General features: G+C 48.5%; 1 protein-coding gene across 1 annotated transcript; it reads right to left on the reverse strand.

The window, feature by feature from the left end:
• Positions 1-35: 35 nt before the first annotated feature.
• LOC125756619 (collagen alpha-2(I) chain-like) lies at positions 36-7,439 on the reverse strand. Its single transcript, XM_049411521.1, has 4 exons — positions 6,957-7,439; positions 1,360-1,741; positions 497-1,165; positions 36-454 (listed from the first exon to the last, which is right to left on the reverse strand). Exons 1-4 carry the CDS (start codon positions 7,437-7,439, stop codon positions 36-38), a joined length of 1,953 nt encoding a protein of 650 aa, XP_049267478.1.
• Positions 7,440-21,309: the final 13,870 nt, after the last annotated feature.

The raw sequence follows: 21,309 nt of genomic DNA on the forward strand, positions 1-21,309 counted from the left end.
CTTTCGACCCACCGTGGTCGCGATGGGCATCGGCGCTAGCGGCTCCACTGACACGGCCTTGCGCGGTCGACCGCGCGGCCGCTTGGCAGCCGGAGCCTCGATGGAAGGGCCAGCGGCATTGTCAGCAGCAGCAGCCTGGCGCTTCGCTCGCCCGGCCTTTGGCGCACCGTTGATGGCCTCCGCCTGTTCCTTCGACACTCGGCACTCCGGGTCTTGATCTCACGCCAGGCCTCGATCCCGAAGACTCGACCTACCGTCGTCGCGATGGGCTTCGGCGCTAGCGGCTCCACCGACACGGCCTTGGGTGGTCGACCACGTGGCCGCTTGGCAGCCGGAGCCTCGTTGGAAGGGCCAGCGGCATTGTTAGCAGCAGCAGCCTGGCGCTTCGCTCGCCCGGCCTTTGGCGCACCGTGGATGGCCTCCGCCTGTTCCTTCGACACTCTGCACTCCGGGTCTTGATCTCACGCCAGGCCTCGATCCCGAAAACTCGACCTACCGTCGTCGCGATGGGCTTCCGGCGCTAGCGGCTCCACCGACACGGCCTTGGGTGGTCGACCACGTGGCCGCTTGGCAGCCGGAGCCTCGTTGGAAGGGCCAGCGGCATTGTCAGCAGCAGCAGCCTGCCGCTTCGCTCGCCCGGCCTTTGGCGCACCGTGATTGGCCTCCGCCTGTTCCTTCAACACGGTGTCGGTGCTCGGGGTCTTGATCTCGCGCCAGCCCTCGATCCCGAAGACTCGACCCACCGTCGTCGCGATGGGCTTCGGCGCTAGCGGCTCCACCGACACGGCCTTGGGTGGTCGACCGCGTGGCCGCTTGGCAGCCGGAGCCTCGTTGGAAGGGCCAGCGGCATTGTCAGCAGCAGCAGCCTGGCGCTTCGCTCGCCCGGCCTTTGGCGCACCGTGATTGGCCTCCGCCTGTTCCTTCGACACGGTGTCGGTGCTCGGGGTCTTGATCTCGCGCCAGCCTTCGATCCCGAAGACTCGACCCACCGTCGTCTCGATGGGCTTCGGCGCTAGCGGCTCCACCGACACGGCCTTGGGTGGTCGACCGCGTGGCCGCTTGGCAGCCGGAGCCTCGTTGGAAGGGCCAGCGGCATTGTCAGCAGCAGCAGCCTGGCGCTTCGCTCGCCCGCCTTTGGCGCACCGTGATTGGCCTCCGCCTGTTCCTTCGACACGGTTCGGTGCTCGGGGTCTTGATCCCGCCAGCCTCGATCCCGAAGACTGACCCCCCGCGTCTCATGGGCTTCGGCGCTAGCGTCCACCGACACGGCCTGGGTGGTCGACCGCGTGGCCTGGCAGCCGGAGCCTGTTGAAGGCCAGCGGTCATTTCACAGCGAGCCTGCCGCTTCGCTCGCCCGGCCTTTGGCGCACGTGATTGTCGATGTTCCTTGACACGGTGTCGGGTCGGGGTTGATCTCGCGCCAGCCCTCGATCCCGAAGACTCGACCCACCGTCGTCGCGATGGGCTTCGGCGCTAGCGGCTCCACCGACACGGCCTTGGGTGGTCGACCGCGTGGCCGCTTGGCAGCCGGAGCCTCGTTGGAAGGGCCAGCGGCATTGTCAGCAGCAGCAGCCTGGCGCTTCGCTCGCCCGGCCTTTGGCGCACCGTGGATGGAGTCCGCCTGCTTCTTCGCCGCAGTGTCGGCGCTACGGGTCTCAATCTCGCGTCCGCCCTCGATCCCGAAGAGCTCGTTCTGCTCTTCAGCGTTGCTGTTCGTCGGCAAGGCGGCCCCAGGGGACGGCTGTGGTGGAACAGCGAGTAGAGCCCGGATTGAGCAGCCAGATGAACGCTCGGAGCCATTGCCATCGGCTGAGCTGTGTAGATGAAAGTAGAACCCTGATACCGTGGCACACACCCACGCTAGGGTATTGGCCAAGAAACAGGTAGTTTTAAAATAAAATTCTTAATTGGCCGTGTTCTGTTCTCATGCACCACGCGCGTGTGTTCCCTCTTCCTCGTCTCGTGGATGTCTTTAGAGCATTTTAATCCACAGCGTAATGTGCAATGGAAATAAAGGCATCGCCAAGTTTTCTTATCAAAATTTGTGTTATTGTAGCAAAGCCTTGGAACTTAGTACTGGGTTGTGCTCTCCAGCGCAACCAGAAGAAGCTTACCATTAATTAAGCCAGCTGTCATATTTTTTTCCTGTCGTAAACACAAGGTCACGGCCTAAAATTGGCACATTCACAATACGTTTTATCAGAAAACAATTTTTGAAGTTCTGCATTGACGGCTGTCTTCCTATTTGGTCATACGGCAGCTTCTCCGCATCAAAGTTGATTTTTTCTCGTACAATTTAGGAACTTAAGTGGCCTGCAAATATTCTTAGCCCAAAAGATACCTCTGTAGAGTAAGTATTCATTTCTCAGATATTCGTACATAGCGCAGTATATAAGGGGGAAATGCTAACTTGACATTTTGGCGAATATTCTTCAGGCATATATGACTGAAAAATTGCAGTAATATTAATGAGCTTCGAACACCTTAGACAAACGCAATTGCTTAACATCTAAACCAAATTGGTATTTAAACAAGAACGATACTTACAGAATATTTCTTCTAACAAACGAGGTGAGACGACATTCAAGGAAATTCGGAAGCCTCCCACGTGCATAGGTCGGCAGAAATGTGGAGCTCACTCAAACTCACGCATGGATTATATTCTGCCCTTAGGGTTCACTCGGACTCAGACTCACAAAAAGTTTCCTCAACCGGACTTACCCGGACTCAGACTCACTAAAATTTTTCTCAACAGGACTCACTCGGACTCAGACTCACCAAGATATACACACTCGGACTCCCTCAGACTCAGACTCACGGCTCTGAGTCTTGAGTGAGCCTGAGTGAGTCGACTCACGAGTCCGTTAGCGTAAAATTAGCTTTTAAATGCGAAGCATTTCTTAGCGAACTTCTGCGACTTTGAGCGTATCTATCTATCTATCTATCTATCTATCTATCTATCTATCTATCTATCTATCTATCTATCTATCTATCTATCTATCTATCTATCTATCTATCTATCTATCTATCTAGCCGCCTACGACTTTGGTCTCTCCTGGTCGCTAGGTTCATCGAATGTGCACCAAAATTGGTATGGCGTAACATGACTGTATGACGAACATAAATGACAAATGCTACGCTCATGGTGCGCTGGCGGCCGTTTCGCTAGCTTTATATACACAAAAATTGTATCTTGCGACGTGACCGTGTAACGAACATAAATAACACGAGATAACATGAAAATCATGACACGCATGTCATGTACAGCATGACTTACGTGGCACGCTCATGGGGCGCTGGCGGCAGTTTCGCTAGCTTGATCTACCCCGAAATTGGTATTGCGCGACGTGACTGTATGACGAACATAAAAACTCGAGTTAACACGAAAATCATGACACGCATGTCATGTACAGCATGACTTACGTGCCACGCTCATGGAGCGCTGGCGGCAGTTTCGCTAGCTTGATATACACCAAAATTGGTATCTTGTGACGTGACTGTGTAATGAACATAAATAACACGAGTTAACATGAAAATCATGACACGCATGTCATGTACAGCATGACTTACGTGCCACGCTCATGGGGCGCTGGCGGCGGTTTCGCTAGCTTGACCTACCCCGAAATTGGTATTGCGTGACGTGACTGTGTAACGAACACAAATAACACGAGTTAACATGAAAATCATGACACGCATGTCATGTACAGCATGACTTACGTGCCACGCTCATGGGGCGCTGGCGGCGGTTTCGCTAGATTTATATACACCAAAATTGGTATCTTGTGACGTGACTGTGTGACGAACATAAATAACACGAGTTAACATGAAAATCATGACACGCATGTCATGTACAGCATGACTTACGTGCCACGCTCATGGGGCGCTGGCGGCGGTTTCGCTAGCTTGACCTACCCCGAAATTGGTATTGCGTGACGTGACTGTGTAACGAACACAAATAACACGAGTTAACATGAAATCATGACACGCATGTCATGTACAGCGTGATTTACGTGCCACGCTCATGGGGCGCTGGCGGCGGTTTCGCTAGAGTTATATACACCAAAATTGGTATCTTGTGACGTGACTGTGTGACGAACATAAATAACACGAGGTTAACATTAAAATCATGACACGCATGTTATGTACAGCATGACTTACGTGCCACGCTCATGGGGCGCTGGCGGCCGTTTCGCTAGCTTGATCTACCCCGAAATTGGTATTGCGCGACGTGACTGTGTAACGAACATAAATAACACGAGTTAACATGAAAAATCATGACACGCATGTCATGTACAGCATGACTTACGTGCCACGCTCATGGGGCGCTGGCGGCGGTTTCGCTAGATTTATATACACCAAATTGGTATCTTGTGACGTGACTGTGTAACGAACATAAATAACATGAGTTAACATGAAAATCATGACACGCATGTCATGTACAGCATGAATTACGTGCCACGCTCATGGAGCGCTGGCGGCCATTTCGCTAGCTTGCTCTACCCCGAAATTGGTTTTGGGCGACGTGACTGTGTGGCGAACATAAAAAACACGAGTTAACATGAAAATCATGACAACGCATGTCACGTACCGCATGACTTACGTGCCACGCTCATGGGGCGCTGGCGGCCGTTTCGCTAGCTTGATCTACCCCGAAATTGGTATTGCGCGACGGTGACTATGTGACGAACATAATAACACGAGATAACATGAATATAATGACACACATGTCATGTACAGCATGACTTACGTGCCACGATCATGGCGCTCTGGCGGCCGTTTCGCTAGCTTGATCTACCCGGGAATTGGTTTTGCGCGACGTGACTGTGTGACGAACATAAAAACACGAGTTAACATGAAAATCATGACACGCATGTCATGTACACCATGACTTACGTGCCACGCTCATGGGGTGCTGGCGGCCGTTTTTTGCTCTCCTGGTCGCTTGGTTAATCGAATGTACACCAAAATTGGTACGACGTAACATGACTGTATGACGAACGTCAGTGACAAGTCATAACATGAAAATCATGACACGCATGTCATGTACAGCATGACTTACGTGCCACGCTCATGGGGCGCTGGCGGCCGTTTCGCTAGCTTAATCTACCCCGAAATTTGTATTGCGCGACGTGACTGTGTGACGAACATAAAAACACGAGTTAACATGAAAATCATGACACGCATGTCGTGTACAGCATGACTTACGTGCCACGCTCATCGTGCGCTGGCGGCTGTTTCGCTAGCTTGATCTACCCCGAAGTTGGTGTTGCGCGACGTTACTGTGTGACGAACATAAATAATAGGAGTTAACATGAAAACCATGACACGCATTTTCCTCAGTGATGTACAAGACGATGTATGCAGCTCTTTGCTGGCTGCTTCGCATTACATCGATTCCCACAATGCGTGGGATCTGCCGGCTTTTGCTTTTTTTTCGATCAGGATATCAATGCACTTGAATGCCAATATATCGCATATTCAGTGCTCCACGATACGCATTTTGATCTCGTACCTTCACATACACGACTCGAGTTATCAGTGATTGCAATCCAGAAAGGACATCTTAATTGAAAGATATGACTCACGATATATTTTATCAAGAACTTCCTTTAAAAAGATTTTTTCGTGGGGGGCGGAAGGGAGGAGGGGGGAGGTCAACGCACCGCTCTGATCAATGAATATTAAGCTGGCGTATGAACGCTAAAGCGTTAAAGTATCTGTGAGTGGAAGTGAGCATCAACGTGAGCCGTCGTAAGGGCTGATAGTAATGCTTAATATGAGTAGTTCTCACCATAGTCGGCAAAAAAAATTTGGACCTCACTCAGACTCTCTCAAGAAATATACTTTGTGCTTAGGGCTTACCGGACTCAAACTCGCCAAACTTTCCTCGACCGGACTAACTCGGGCACAGACTCACTAAAATTTACCGCAAGCGAATTCCCTCGGACTCAAACTCACCAAAATATGCTAACCTGGAATCACTCAAACTCAGGCTCACGTCTCGATCTGAGTCTGAGTGAGTCTGCGTGATGTCAACTCATGAGTGAGTTTGCCGACCGATGCCCCCGTGACCAAAAATTTTTCTCCCCGAAATACTCTAGCAATTCTTTGCTTTCAAATGCAAAGAATCAGCCCAATTTTGTTTTCGAATACGTCTGAAGATGGTCTCTAAAATGGCTGGGACGTTTGGCGTAGAATGACCCCTCTGTGCGTCGGGCGTTTGCCGTCGCTCGGACGCATGTATTCCGGCCTTAACAGCTAAAGGCCCTGGCCGCTGCTAGGGCGCCTCTGGCATCGACACGCCCAGCCTCTGCGTTCGCTACTGCCCTCCATGCAAAGTGAAGCAACGCCATTTTGGTGGCGTTCAGTGAAGGCTTGAGCACGCACGCCTCGCATTATCTACGCTGTGTCGCGATAGACGCGCCGAACGCCACTGTGCGTCGGGCGTTCGCCGTCAGACGAAGTTCGTCGCTCGGACGCTGGTAAAACGACCTAACACCCTAACAACAGCACAGACGTGCAAGCTATCTATATCTTTCTGTCTATTTCTTTCTCTCTCTCTCTCTCTTTCTGTCTCTTTCTCTCTATTCTTTTCTCGTTCTCTCGGCCATAGCTACTCAATCATATGGTTCCCATAACGTTTGTTCTGCTAGAGCGCCTGGATAGCCGTGTAGTTCCAATGGTCGCCTTCGGACCATGGTTACAAAGGTTCGAGTCCCACCTCGCAAGGAAATTTTAATCTATTTTATTTTATTTCGTCTCCTCTTCTCCTCCTTTCATTCCTCCAACGCGTTGCTAGGCGACGCATGGTGACTTCATCGCTCGGGGGAGTTTTGCGAACACCACCGGAACAAGCTTTAAGTTAAGTTCCGCTGTTAAAAACCGAGGCCCTGCTTACGGCGCGAGGTCCCGAAACAATGCCGTATAAAGTTAAGCTCGGCCTTTCGTAAACGTACCTTTGCACCAGGCTCGTCCCCGCTGTCGGGCCAACTGGAGACTCGGAGACCGCCGCGTCCTACCATGGCGGCTGCATCGGAAGGGAGCCGCAACTCCACGCTCAGGAATCCCCCGCACGTTGATGCTCGGCATGCGCCAGGTTGGTGCGGCGCATTGGGCTGGCGCCGCCTCTCGCACCAGGTCAAAGCCGAGCACACCGCAGCGGCGATCGCCCTGAGCCGTCGGTACGTCGGTAGGGGTTCCTCGCGGGAGGTAGCCTCCTCCATCCGCATCTCTCCAGTAAGCCCGGCCTCGGGAGTCGCGGCCGCTGATGCGCGAGGTGATGGTGCACGCTCCACTACCGCGGCAAGGGCGAGCTCGAAAGACGCCGCTGGCTCGGAGCAAGCCGTCTCCAAGCCCGTCTGCGAACGGCTTCCGCGACCAAAACTTGCGGCCTCTCCGAGATGGGAGTGGGGCTGTAACGCGTCGGGCTTGACTTCCATGAGGAGCTGCCCTGGTAAATCCAGAGGTTCGATCTGGCGTAGTCGTCGAATGAGAGAACAATGCCTCCGGAATGAGCAATCGGGATGGCAGCCGCAGCATACGTGGCCTCGTTCGAAAGCTCGATGCCGAATGGAATACCGCTGCAGCGCGCGCCCCTGGAGAACGCGCCCCTGCGACTTCTTTTTCTTCTTCTCGCGAACAAATATGTCGACTTAATGGTGGCCAAGGTTGATTATGCTGTTCACATCTGTATGGTTTACATGATGGAATTTTAAATAATTCTTACGCATCCTCTATTTTCTCGGTTGATAGTTTGCAATATAGCTTGCTGAATTATAGGAATACAAATGTAATGTTTACTAGACTGCTATAAAACCCCAGTCGTTAATCTGATATGACGCCTGTATCGTAGGAGTACATATATCGTGTTTATTGCTTTTTCGAAAAATTAGATAGCCAGCATAAACACAATTGACGTTGAACCGACATTACGCCTGCATAGACTGTTTTTACAAATCAGCTTACAGACCTGGCGTGGCTCTGCGGTAGAATACCTGATTGTCACGCAGAATGCTTGGGTTCGATTCCCGCTGGGATCCTAATTTTTATTCTTTGCATTTGTCGGGTCAACGCTGCCGATATCGATTTTTCTTAACGCTCTCGCACTTAAATTACCAATGCCTGTTCTCGCCGTTCCGGGGTAGCTCTAAACTGTCAATCACCTGTGGCGCATACCCGTACACCGCGGCCCGTGGTAAACGGGCATGTGCCACACGTGTCTGGAGGAAAGGGTTTGACGACGTACGCGAAAGGATTTTCATGTAATTCATGTCATGACCCTACAGTGATATTCGTCGAATACTCTTGCACTTCCATGCCAATTTTGGTCTACCCCAAGGTAAGGAAGCGATCGTGAGAGCACCCAGACGTAGGCGGCTAGATTGATAGAAAGATAGATAGAAACGCTCAAAGTGCCAAAGGTTCGCTAAGAAATGCTTCGCATTTAAAAGATAAGGTATTGACCGAAGCAGGGCAAGGTAAGGCATGCAGAGAGGCAGACAAAAAATAAAATAAACACTTGTATGTAATTGTCTTGACAATGTTGAAGGGCCTCTAAGCAGCCTCTGAAAATTCAAAGAACGAGCACGTTATTCTCCCCTGGCGGTTTCCCGTCTTTTCGGCACAATTCGTGACGCCGGCAGTCTGTGCACGTTACGTCACGAGGCAATAAGCTCTCGATCAGTCCATATACGAGGGATATCCATTGTTGACTGTCTCCCACCCTGCTTGGTCATGCAGTTGCATGCCCGTTCTGCTTGGTATCGCGTGGCTACAGTGCGCGACCAACTGATTTAACTTCGTTTTGTACGTTTCCAACTGCGCAAGTGGATATCGCACCGCGCATCCGATAAAAAGTTCGCAGTTTTGCCGCATGGGCGAACCAATGAAGGCGAAGAAACAAATCAATGTTATACGCAGAAATGCTATTAGCTTGACACTCGTAGTGCGCTGCTAAAACACAAAGAAGGACGCACGAAAATAGAGTTTCCGAATTGGGGACCCGAGACACGGGGTCCCCAAGCTGCGCTGGGTAGGCTGCTCTTGAATGAATTATTAAAACTTTTGTTGCCGAAACTGTATCGTCTATACTGGAGTTAGTGCTAGAGAAGATCGGGCAGGTCCCTATTCCGGGACTCCGTTGGACTGAGCTGCAACCCACGCCCACTCCACGAGGCTCGGCTGATCCTCGAGGGCTGGGTTGGACAAAGCTTCCTCCCACCCCTCCCACGTCGGCTGCGTAGTTTGCGCGATGCTTCTGTTAGACTTGCAGGACCAAACCATGAGCGGCTGCCACAGAATTTACACATTGCGCTAAATTGTTCTGGGTCTATTTAAACCAGCATGACCGGGCTGCGGTACGACACAGTTTGGAGCCGGTGGAGACGGGTCTCCTACGCTTTAGTAAGTCCCTTAGCGGGATGAGGGATAGTTTGCCTTTGCAGGCGATATAGCTGCAGTATATCTGCGTATGTTGTAGTCGGTCTTGGTGGCTGAATACCGTTGTCTGGTGGATCGGTAGACAGAGCCCGGGGAAGGAATGCTCGGGCCGAGTTGTGTGCTAACTCGTTTCCCTCTACCCCCTGATGTCCCGGCACCAAAGTGAGCTGTTTTCTCACGGTTCGTGTTCGTGCCTGCCGTATGATGGCATGAGCTGGAGGTGAAATACTCCTCTCATGTAGTTCCTGAAGGCTACCTTAAAGTCCGTAGGCTACCTGAGAGTCTTACAGTGTATAGTGTTGACTACTCACTCTCCCTCAATCAAAAAAGAGGAGGAGGAGGGGGTTCTGTTTTGGTTACTTGTTTGCAAAGTATACACAGACACGCGCTATGGTAGGCAGCTGATGAGTTCGAGAAGACGAGAACACTATTGGAAACGTTGGCTGCAGCGACACCAGGGGTTCAAGGATTTTTTCATCTCTTCACTGTCGTTTGGGCTGGCGAGAGATGAGGACATTGTTCTAGAAGCACCTGCACGGTCGAGCTTTCAGTCATCCTATAAAGCGTTAAACACTCAACCTCTTCATGATTCGAACAGGAACAGTGTATACTTCGGAAATTCAAGCGCGCACCTAAGACCCCATGGCAGCCAATGGTCCTTGCGGTCAACGAGCTCTGCGTCATTTCTCGAGGCCATATGCAGACACGACGGTCACAATGTCCGCAAAAGTTTCGTCCTATTCCATGTTGCAGCATCGCGGTGTCCTGGAAATCCTACTCCGGTGGAGAGAAAAGCACCAGCTATAGATACATTTTAGCGCGACATCTCCACAGTTACCTACGTACAATACAGAACAAACTTCATAAACCTTTAACTGTATCCAACAGTTTTCTTTTTAATATTTAATACGAGCGTTTAAAGTGTTCATTAATCCAACGATGTGCGTCAATAATTGGCAAGCCCACTCATTATCACCTCTTCCTAGTCCTGTCTCTGTATTATTATCTTGTCTATTCTCTTCTTGTTCTCTTTTTCTTTCTTTGCCCTTGCTCATTCCTTTTTGAGAAATCATGTGACGTTGCAGATAGGCATCTGAAGGAGGTTATATGAAATTTATATGAAGTCTAAACATGTAAACTTCTTCTTCGTAAGCCGAGATCACTTACTTCTGTTCTTAGCCTTATCTCCTATAACGAGCTTTTATTAAATTAACCTACGTTAGCCTAGGACATATGCTCACTATAATTACTATAACGCGAACAAGATTTTGAATAAAAAATCACATATTTCCGGTGGACCCGACAAAATGTCAACTACGTCACGCGGTAAGCGAAGCTCTGTAATGAAGTTTGGATAAAACTGAAAAGTTGCGCAAAATTATTAGTACCTAGCATTCCGTCGAGACAAGTGCGCATTAGGAAAGTTTGGAAGTGCCGTTATGTTGGCTTTATTAAACTTCTTTTTTATTTAATTTTCCTGACCTTTTCTTTTTAGCGCTGGCTCTAGATATTTTCATTTTGAAACTATGAGTTGTTTTGAAGCTTCTAAAAGCGGCGCTTCATTATTCCTGCTGAATAATACGTAAGGCCTAAGGGCAAGCTTAGAAAGGGGGCCCCGTAATTTCAAATAGTGGAAGCTTCGCGTAGGAAAGTTGCCCTCTAATTTACCGGTCTCCTTCCTCCTCGCTTACAATGTGACCTTTCCTGTTTTCACGGCCCGGGCGTGAATATATTTCCTCATAGCTCATTAACGTGTTCTTCGATGCGGGCATTTACGGCGATAGTGAAAAAAAAAAGCTAGCACGTTCTTGACGTGCGCGGAATTCAACCGCGCTGCATTAGCCGCTATTACAGGATAAGAAAACGCAACTGAGGATAACAGGTTAAAAGGCTTTTTTGTTTCTTGACAATTTCTGCAAGGTGATCGATGTCTTCGCCATCCTGTGGCAAAGCTGTCCTATAATCAAGTTCCCAGAGGCGCCAAGTGCGGCGTCGTGTTCGGCAGTAATCGGTGAACACCCATCGCCATGCCGAGTTTTAAATGATTACAGAGCTTCCGCGCATCATGCTGCTGCAATCGTGGTCGACGAGTACATAGCCTAGAAAATGAAGACGAAGAAATATTGTCGGTTGCAAAGGGAACACCTTGAGCGATACCAAATTGCAGGCGTTAAATTAAGTACCGCGCCTATGGATGCTATTGAAGGTCATACAACTCAGCAGTATATACAACTTAGCAGTAAATAAAGGGTATGTATGTACACTGCATCTAATTATACATGTAAAGCGGGTAAAAAAAAATCATGTATCTTACTCTTCTCTGGAAATGCAGTTAATTCATGAGTGAGACGCTACGAGGGCTTTGTAAACGTTATAACAGTCGCACAGAAGCTGCAACTACTCTATATTACCTTTGGCCACATTTGAATCGCTGTTCAGTTGACAGAACAGCGATAACTTTTTGGCGTCAATTTACGCATTCGTGAACTCCCTACTTATGTTCCTTTCCCTTTATTTCAAACGCGTGTCCTTAGGCACGGTGGGAAATGGTGTCAAAGACACACGGACAAATTTGTTTCTTGCTGAAAGTATAGGGGTGAACGGGTGAAGTGGTCCACGAATCGAACGATCCAGATCGAGTGATCAGCCAGGCAAGGAGACGGCGAAGGCGGCTTAAACGCAGAGCAGAGTAATTTCACAGCAAGTGCGTCAAACTTACCGATTCATGGCAACATTCGTGAAACACCTAACACTCTTAATCAACATTCTCCGTGTCTCTGTGACTATATAATTTGGCTTCCTCTCTCATGCAATCTCTACCCGCCACGGTGGTCTATTGGTTATGGGGCCCGACTGCCGACCCGAAGATCGCGGGATCGCATCCCGCGGCCGCGGCGGCCGCATTTTGGAAGGAGGTGAAAATGCTTGAGGCCCGTGTATTTAGAATTAGGTGCACGTTAAAGAAATCCATGGTGGTCGAAATTTCCTGAGCCCTCCACCACGGCGTCTCTCATAATTATATCGGGGTTTTGGGGCGTAAAACCCCAACCACTATAATTATCTCGTGCAACGTGTATCGTTCAAATAGCTCCAGCTGTTCTCTCATAAAAACATTCCTGCGTTTGACAAGTATTTGGATCGGTGTCGTCGAAGCTGGCGTCGAGGTAGGGCTCTCTTTTAAGCCTCTAAAAGAGCGCTTAGATAGAACGACCATTGGTCTTTCTTTATTATTAATATTATTCCTTCCGTTTAGCCAAGAACTTCGCTGCATCGCCTTTGTTGTGCGTAGTGCCAACCAATATAGTGAACGAGATAAGCCTGTAGGGCAGCGGCATCCACCGACGGCTATTCGGTGTCACATTTTCGACCTGTACAGTGCGAGGTGATTACAGCGACGCGCACTCGGAATGCAAGAGGTCTGTTTACCGGCCACCTGCCGCCAGGCTGCCAATGAAGTCACATAATTCGTGAAAGAGTCGGCTGTACAATGCAGCCAATCCAAGCGTTCCTCTCTTTTCTTTCTTTCTTTTTTTTTGAGACGTTGCTTAATCAGTTTGTTCTCGCTGAACGCACTGGTAGGAGCTGTGGTGAACGTTGTTTAATTGATTTTCTTTTTAATTCTACTTTACTTTAAGCGCGCCGCTAATGGAGCAGCACCGCAGTGCGTCCCATCCAGATTCGGCTTGCTTGAATATTTACAGTGACTGTTGTCGGCATCGGGTTCGGATCAATTATTCACGCAGTCTGGAATGTGGGAGGGGGGAATGCAGTCAGACACGGGGGTTATTCATCTGAACAGGACTTTTTTTTTTTGCGTGGGTTCACTGTACTTTGTTCATATAGCCAATGGTTCAACTTTCACATCTAGTGAAGTCGTGCCTCCTGCTCTTCCCATCTCCCACCCGCTTTCCACATCCATACACACACTTTGTTGGGGCCAACCGTTCGAATCTGAAAGCTGACGCTTATACCTGGGGCTATGTATAATTGAAACCACCGCTCTAAATTACGCAACAAGCAACATGCTTTGGGTGTGTACTCGCCCGCGGTTCTTACCTCGAAATCAAGAAAAAAAAACGAAAATTGGCTTGCACGAGCAGTGGCTTTCCGACTCTGTATGATGTGACGCAATACTCCCGCGCTCTTCGATAGTGAATCCGCCGAGGTACACATTGTCGAGATGTGTTAAGATAGAATGTGGAATTGCTGGTGGCGCTCAGAATGCATAAAATAATTTCAAAAGTAGTAGTACCTTTCATTACTGACGCAGTCCTCATTCGTTCGCGATGCCGTCGCGCGCGTTGTCTCATTACTTATTATCCGCTATCTACTTGTTATCTCAATAAGTAATACGTATGTCCTGTATTTTCGCGAGAAAGTGAATTATTAACGGAGCAGCACGGCACCGCGATGCTTGGGGCCATTCCTTTATAATAAAAGAAAGTGGATAAGTTCCAGGGCAATTCTTTAACCATTTGGTTTTTTCTAAATAAAAGATAATAATTACTGAAGAATGTTGGGATTGTTTGAAATTTTCACGAGATTTGCTGGGTTTTACAAGAAAAGACTGACGAAAAGATAGAGAACGAACACCGCTTTTGCGCTCCATTACATTTCGAAAATTTCAGGCCACGTGACGACAGAAAAATGTACTATGAGACTACGCGCCTCTCACTGCTTATAAGGTGAGCATATAGCGCTTAGTCGCTGATTGGGATAATGAAGTTCTTCGTGTGACAGCTGGATCAATGTATGAGTGATTTATGTCTCTGCACGTCACATGCACGAGTTAGTGAAGTCGAAGATCAGCGTTGCTTATGTCTTATTTTTTTTTTCCTGTTGAAAAGAGCTGAAAGTATTCCAGATTTATTCCAGGGGAATGTGGCTGACGTAGCCTATCGACGCAGTTCGGGGCAGCTATTTATCTCTTTGACCCTGGATGCCGACATTTGTGGACGCAAGTAGATCTCGGTAGTTCTGTTGACTGGTGGTCGACAGAACTTAGAACGACAGAAGAAGTTTAAGCTACAGTTGACGTTTAAGCTACGGGAGTTGAACTACAGGAGTTTAACTTCAGAAGTTTAAAACAAACTGCACTTTCAACTGCCGTGCTATGATTACAGATATAGTCACTGTGTCGTCGTGCCACTCGGCATTGTAGTTCTCATAGAGATTGTCACTTCGTGTGTCTGGTGCCGTACATTAAAGGTTTCGTGATTCATCGATAACTTTTACTGCAACAGGTCACGGGAACGAAACTATCGCAAACGTTTACAATGATTGTCAATGCTTATATCGGACTATCTCTTTTGTAGCGTTAGCTACACTTGCCTAGCCGGAGCCGATTTCACGTGGATCCTCATGAGCCGTGCTGCGCATGCGCGAGGATCAGTGATGTCACACAGCTGGCTCACCGCTCTCCGCGCTCTCCGCGACCGCCGCGCGCGACTCGCCGCTGCTGGTCTGCGCATTCCAGAGGAGTGGAGTCGTAGCCGCGGCAGACACATTGGCGCCAGCGCGCGCGCAGCTATTCGCGTTCGCTGTGCAGTCGCCGTCTGACACTGCGCTGGAGCCGCTTGATAGCGCCTCTGAATGGCGTTTGCCAGTGTGGTTTAGCCATGGAGAATGAGAGCGCAAATGCTGCTCGACGGCGCAGAAGAACCGAGAAGCTTATCTCATCGGATCCCGAAGTAGTTGTCAGGAAATTCGCGTTTCAGCGTACGAAGAGTGGACAGAAGAAGGCCAGTAATCCTAGACAATCTGGAAAGCTAAGAACAATCAGCTGAACCTTTGCTAACGCTACGTATATCCTGGCATAGCCGAGCAAAGCCACTGCAATTTTTTTAGCAGCGGAGCTGTTTATGCACGCCCGAACAGAAAACTATCATCATCATGAACCGGCACGCCCTATCTTCGTCCTCTTCTTTATCATCGTCCTAATCTTCATGCTCTGTTTCGCTCCCAAAACACACGCGCGGATTTCTCCGGTGTGCGATGGAATCAATCTAATTGGTGACAGAACGAGTATAGAGAGACAGAAAGGAAGAGCAAAAAAATTGCTGGTGAAAAAAGATGTCTTGACGAGGTGGGATTCGAGCCCGCGTACCGACGATCCGAAGGCGAGCATCGTGACCACTGGGCTATCCTTTCTTCCTCTTTTTTTCTTTAATTCATGGAAAGATGACCTGTTATAGCTGTGAACCGCGCAATACATAATTCGTCACATTAGAATTACCTTAACATACACAAACCGCACATTGTTCCCTACAGTAGGAGGCATTTCAAAAGCCAGGCAAACACACACAAGCGTTCATAAGTGGAAGCCACTCCGGAACGGGCTCAAAAGTCTCAACAACACTGCGCACTTGAGCAGCTTCTTCTCGGAAGACAGAACTCGTCGATCCTGGTGGCTCGGCATGTCTGTCGATCATGCGACTTTTCCATAGTCAATAAAGTCCTAATAACATAAACAAATCATATGGTGTCTTATTGGTGGGGCTCTTTTTGAAAGGTTCTTCATTGAACCACTCGGCTATCGAGACACGCTAGCATAGCCTAACATAGCCTTGTATAGTATAGTTTCGGAAGAGGGTGGGAAATAGAAGTAAGGGTAAGGAAGAGAAAAAGGAGGAGGGGGAGAGTAAAGCATAGCATAGATAGAAACAGAGAGAGAGAAATATGGAGAAAGAAAGGGAAGAAAACAGAAAGAAAGAGGAGGCAATAAATAGAAATATATATATATATATATATATATATATATATATATATATATATATATATATATTATATATATATATATATATATATATATATAGAGAGAGAGAGAGAGAGAGAAAGAGAGAGAAAGAAAGAAAGAAATAGAAATAAACAGACACAAAGAAGACATAACCACATAGAGAGAAAAGACAAAAAGAATGAAGGAGAGGAGGAAAGAAAATTCGGCAGATCCCACGCACCGTGGGAGTCGATGTTATGCGAAGCATGCGCGGCATGGTGACTGTGGCGTAATTTTTCACATTGAGCGAAACGTTAAGGAATGACGCTAGAGAAATGTGGAAGTGGCAACGCACACTCATCCGCTGATGAGTCGCATATGCATTATATAACCAGTTATTTACAGTTGCGTAGCGATGCCAACAGCAACATGGGGGTTACCATCACTAGACGCCATAAGCTGATATGTAGTGCTTATATTCTTCAATACTGTACAGCGCGAATCCGAACAGCACAAAGACGAAACACAAATGCAGAGGACAGGCGTTACTCGCAACTAAGCTACATTCAGAAAAGTTCCCCAAAATATACACACAGCCAAGTGGCACACGCAGGCCCACTGCACCTACGTTACAGTCACAGTTGCAGTTGGGTTACCGTTCTTATGCTTATACTCATCTGTTATGACGGGAACGCACGCACGTTTCACGAAACCCTGTGTATGTGTAGAAGGGGTTCTTGACAGTTCTTGAACAAGGTCATCATCACCATGATCTGTGAGCACCAGCAGCTCGACCGGACTTGTTAATCGGATCCGTTCATGATCGCGGCTACGAGAGGCCTAAGTGTAGTGAAGTGCGAGGTATAGCACAGCTGGTGGAAATCCTGGATGCCTCTTACGATGAAATGAACTATGACGCCTCCTGTCCAGCACGTGGCAGCGAGGTCTTTTGATGCCCTGTCCACATTCAAGCCGTCTTTCACGCAGTAAAGACCAGTCGTTGTTGGGTCTTGATAAATCAGTGTTGAAGTCACCGATAATGATGAGCGGCCTGGTTCTCTCGGCAGATTTATTGTAGGAAGCATTGACCCCCGTTTTTGCGTAATCGACGTGGTCAACGTTGCGGACCACGTGAACGAGTGCATGATAGTCGAGCGTCTTCCAGGGGTGTTGTGTTTTCAGCTTCCTCACTTTCCTTGTGTCCGCCACGGTGGTGTAGCGGTTACGGTGCTCGGCTGCTCACGCGAAGGTCGCGGGTTCGATCTCGGCCGCGGCGGTCGCATTTCGATGGATGCAAAATGCTAGATTCCCGTGTACTGTGCGATCGCGGTGCACGTTAAAGAATACCAGATGGTCAAAATTAAAGCCCCTACAATAATTATTATTATTATCACTTTCCTTGCGTGTCAATGTGTGTGTTCGCGTTTACTGTGTTGGTTGAGCTTTGTATCACCTGTGGCACATACCCGCATAACATAAACTCTGGTATGCGGGTATGTGCCCCACGTGACTGAGAGAAAGGGTTTCATGACGTACGCGACAGGTATTTTGCGTTATTCATGTCATGACCAGTGAATCGTGTTCACCATACACTGATCCCCTGCTATGCCAATTTTGGTACATTAGAAGGTATGGAGACGACCAGGGGAGCGCCCAGACGTAGGCGGCTAGATAGATAGATAGATAGATAGATAGATAGATAGATAGATAGATAGATAGATAGATAGATAGATAGATAGATAGATAGATAGATAGATAGATAGATAGATAGATAGATAGATAGATAGATAGATAGATAGATAGATAGATAGATAGATAGATAGATAGATAGATAGATAGATAGAAACGCCCAAAGTGCCTGAGGTTCGCTAAGAAATGCTTCGCATTTAAAAGAGAAAACCGAAGAGAGACAAAGAAGGCTGCCCAGCTCCGCACTTACTTCAGGCTTGGCACCACCAGTACGAAGCTGACTTGATTTTTTTCTTCTTTTTCCGGAAACAAGTAAGCTCTTTCTGGCCCCTCTTCCGCCCCATTTCTCTCACTTTCTCTGCGAGCTGGTGGACAGTTCTCGACCTTGAGACCCAAAGTGCCCCGCGTGTAATTCCATCTGCTTTTGTTAACAACCTTATTTTATCGCTGCGCACACCACTTCCTTAACTCGACAAGCCGCGCGCGGAAACTGCTTCGCTGGAGAGCGTGACCCGCAAACCGCGGCATTTTCTGGCCGGCGCGAAGCCACGCGGACGGTAACCATTTTATATAAAATCAATCTTCTCGCAGACAACCGTGTTTAGCAGAAACAATCTGACGAATAAGAACACAAATAAACTCGGCGTGGTCCAAACCGATTCGATCTGCATTGGAGACAAGAACAGTACGCCTCTTCAGCACCCGTGGTGTCCGCTCCACGGGCTTTCTATAGTCTCAAGGCAGTGCTGAGTACATGGAACAGTGTCGTTGAACTTACCATAAGCTGGGAAATAAAAATCTGCTGTTCTCTTCTTTATTGTTCGTAATTGTGTGTGTGTGTGTGTGTGTGTGTGTGTGTGTGTGTGTGTGTGTGTGTGTGTGTGTGTGTGTGTGTGTGTGTGTGTGTGTGTGTGTGTGTGTGTGTGTGTGTGTGTGTGTGTGTGTGTGTGTGTGTGTGTGTGTGTGTGTGTGTGTGTGTGTGTGTGTGTGTGTGTGTGTGTGTGTGTGTGTGTGTGTGTGTGTGTGTGTGTGTGTGTGTGTGTGTGTGTGTGTGTGTGTGTGTGTGTGTGTGTGTCTTCTTCAGCAAGAGAAAAGAGCGGCAGCGAAGAAGATTCACGCTATACAACAACATCGCCATACGCAACGCGTGGTGCAGTTACCAGAATAGCATTCTTCTTTCTTCTTTTTTTTTTCTTCCGGCGCCATTCTGGACACACAAGTATTCGTCGTCATCGTCCATCAACAACAACACCCTATTCCACATCCACGGCAGGACGAAGGCTTATCCGAAAGATCTCCAATTAACAGGGGCGTAGCCAAAAATTTTTTTCGGGGTGGGGGGGGGGGGGGAGTTCAACCATACTTTATGTATGTTCGTGCGTGCGTTTGATGTGTGCGTCTATATCCAAAATTGAAAAATTTCGGGGGGGGGTTGAACCCCCCAACCCCCCCCCCCCCCTTGGCTACGCCCCTGCCAATTAACCTTCCCTCGTGCGAACTGGCTCCATTTTATTGCTGCTAACTTCTTAATTTCATCCCCTCACCTTACTGCCACGTAAAGGCAGGTTCAAAAGAAAGTGGACTATGCGTGCCGCTAAAGGGGTTGGATGTGAGCCTAGTTTAAGCTTGAAGCCATTACAACAGTAGCATTAACTTCCGGCCCTACCTACTACAGCTGCGTAGCCCCAAATTCATCATCATCATCATCAGCCCAACTACGCCCACTGCAAGGCGAAGGCATCTCTCTTGTTTAGTCAATCAACACGGTCCTGTGCCGACGTCCACGTTATCATGAAAACTAAATCTCATCTGCCCACCTAACTTTCCGCCGCCCCCTCGCGCGTCTGCCTTCTCTCGGAATCCACTCAGTTACTCTTAATGACCAGCGGTTATCTTGCCTACGCGCTATATGCCCCGCCCATGACCGTTTCTTCTTGTTCCCTGACCACTCTGCTCTCTTCTCTACACTGAAGGTTACACCTATCATTTTTCATTTCCATGGCTCGCTGCGTCATCTTCAATTCAAGTTGAACCCTCTCTGTAAGCCTCCAGATTTCTGCTCCGTAGTTAAGCACCGGTAACACGCAGTTGTTATATACCTTCATCTGGAGCGATGGTGGTAAACTACCATTCATAATTTGAGAATGCCTGCCAAATGCGAAGAATTCTTATTCTAGTTACTTCAGTGTCACGGTCCGGCTCCGTGGTCACTACCTGTCCTCAGAAGAAGTATTCCTTTACCACTTCCAATGCCTCGTTACCCATCGCCAAACGTTGTTCTCTTCCGAGACTGTTGAACATTCCTTTACTTTTCTGATTATCAATATTCAGACCTACCGTTCTGCTCTTCTTGCCCAGACCAGTAATCATGATTCGCAATTCGTCCTTTCACTCATTAAGGTAATATAATCAGCGAAATGCGTAGCTGTTTTCAAATGCAACCAAGTTCTATAAGTCAGCGCTCGTGCGCATACTTCGCATACCTTGCTGCGCCCTCATTAAGTTGCGCTGCGGCTTAGTAAAGTCGTTCACGTCGTTCTGCGTCTTCATTCGTGCCGCGTCGCTTCCGGTTTCGAGGAAAAAAAAGTTTGAGAAGCTGTGCAGTAAAGTTTTAGTAACGAGTTTCAGTAAGTGTGACGACCCACTGCATCCGGTCTTAAATGTTGAAAACGCACACACACACACACAACCCGCACATATACACGCAAGCACACCCACACACACACACGCACACACAGACACACACACACACGCACGCACGCACGCACACACACACACACACACACACACACACACACACACACACACACACACACACACACACACACACACACACACACACACACACACACACGCATGCGCAAGTATCGATCCTGTAGCCGTGTTGTTTTGGACGTGAGTGAAATTTTGTTCTCCATTCCCACAGGGAGATGAAGGCGAATGAGTACGAAGTAAATGATGCGGCGAGGTGCGGAAAGGCTTCATTAAAAACAGCGGCCAACCACTCAAAGCTAAATATGTATAAAAGGAGGCAGACGGTAGAGAAGAAAAAAGAAGACCAGTGAGATCTCAAGGTCCAGCAAAGGCGACTCCGACACGCCTCAGCTACGCTGCAGTCCGGCGCCGCAAGTGGGGGAGGAGGATTTTGAGTTATGACTTTCGGCAAGAACGGGGAAGCAGTCACACTGCAAGGCCGAAGGAATTCTTCCCCAAACGAGTGAAAGAAATGAAGGAAATGCCGCAGCGTTCATCTCGAGCTGGTCGAATAAGAGTGGGCGTGTATTGTTGACAGCTCTGGACCTCCTTTTTTTCTTGCTGTATATTACCGATTCGTGCACTCGTTCTTCGTTCATTTCGAACGGTATTTTGTTTATTGTCGTGACAAATTTCGGCTCGCACTCCCATTTCCCTGACCGCGCGAAAGCACGTAAGAGTGAATTGCCTTTTAAGCTAAGTAACGCGGATTG

Source organism: Rhipicephalus sanguineus, unplaced genomic scaffold (genome assembly GCF_013339695.2).
Source record: "Rhipicephalus sanguineus isolate Rsan-2018 unplaced genomic scaffold, BIME_Rsan_1.4 Seq313, whole genome shotgun sequence".
Classification (NCBI taxonomy): Eukaryota; Metazoa; Arthropoda; class Arachnida; order Ixodida; family Ixodidae; genus Rhipicephalus; species Rhipicephalus sanguineus.

Excerpts from the sequence above, each read along its gene's own strand:
- LOC125756619 (XM_049411521.1), bottom strand. The coding sequence starts at position 7,439 with ATGGAAGTCAAGCCCGACGCGTTACAGCCCCACTCCCATCTCGGAGAG. Across the intron at positions 1,742-6,956 it reads GGGACGAGCCTGGTGCAAAG|CCGTCCCCTGGGGCCGCCTT; the intron begins GTACGTTTACGA and ends GTTCCACCACAG. Across the intron at positions 455-496 it reads GGAAGCCCATCGCGACGACG|ACCCGGAGTGCAGAGTGTCG; the intron begins GTAGGTCGAGTT and ends CGTGAGATCAAG.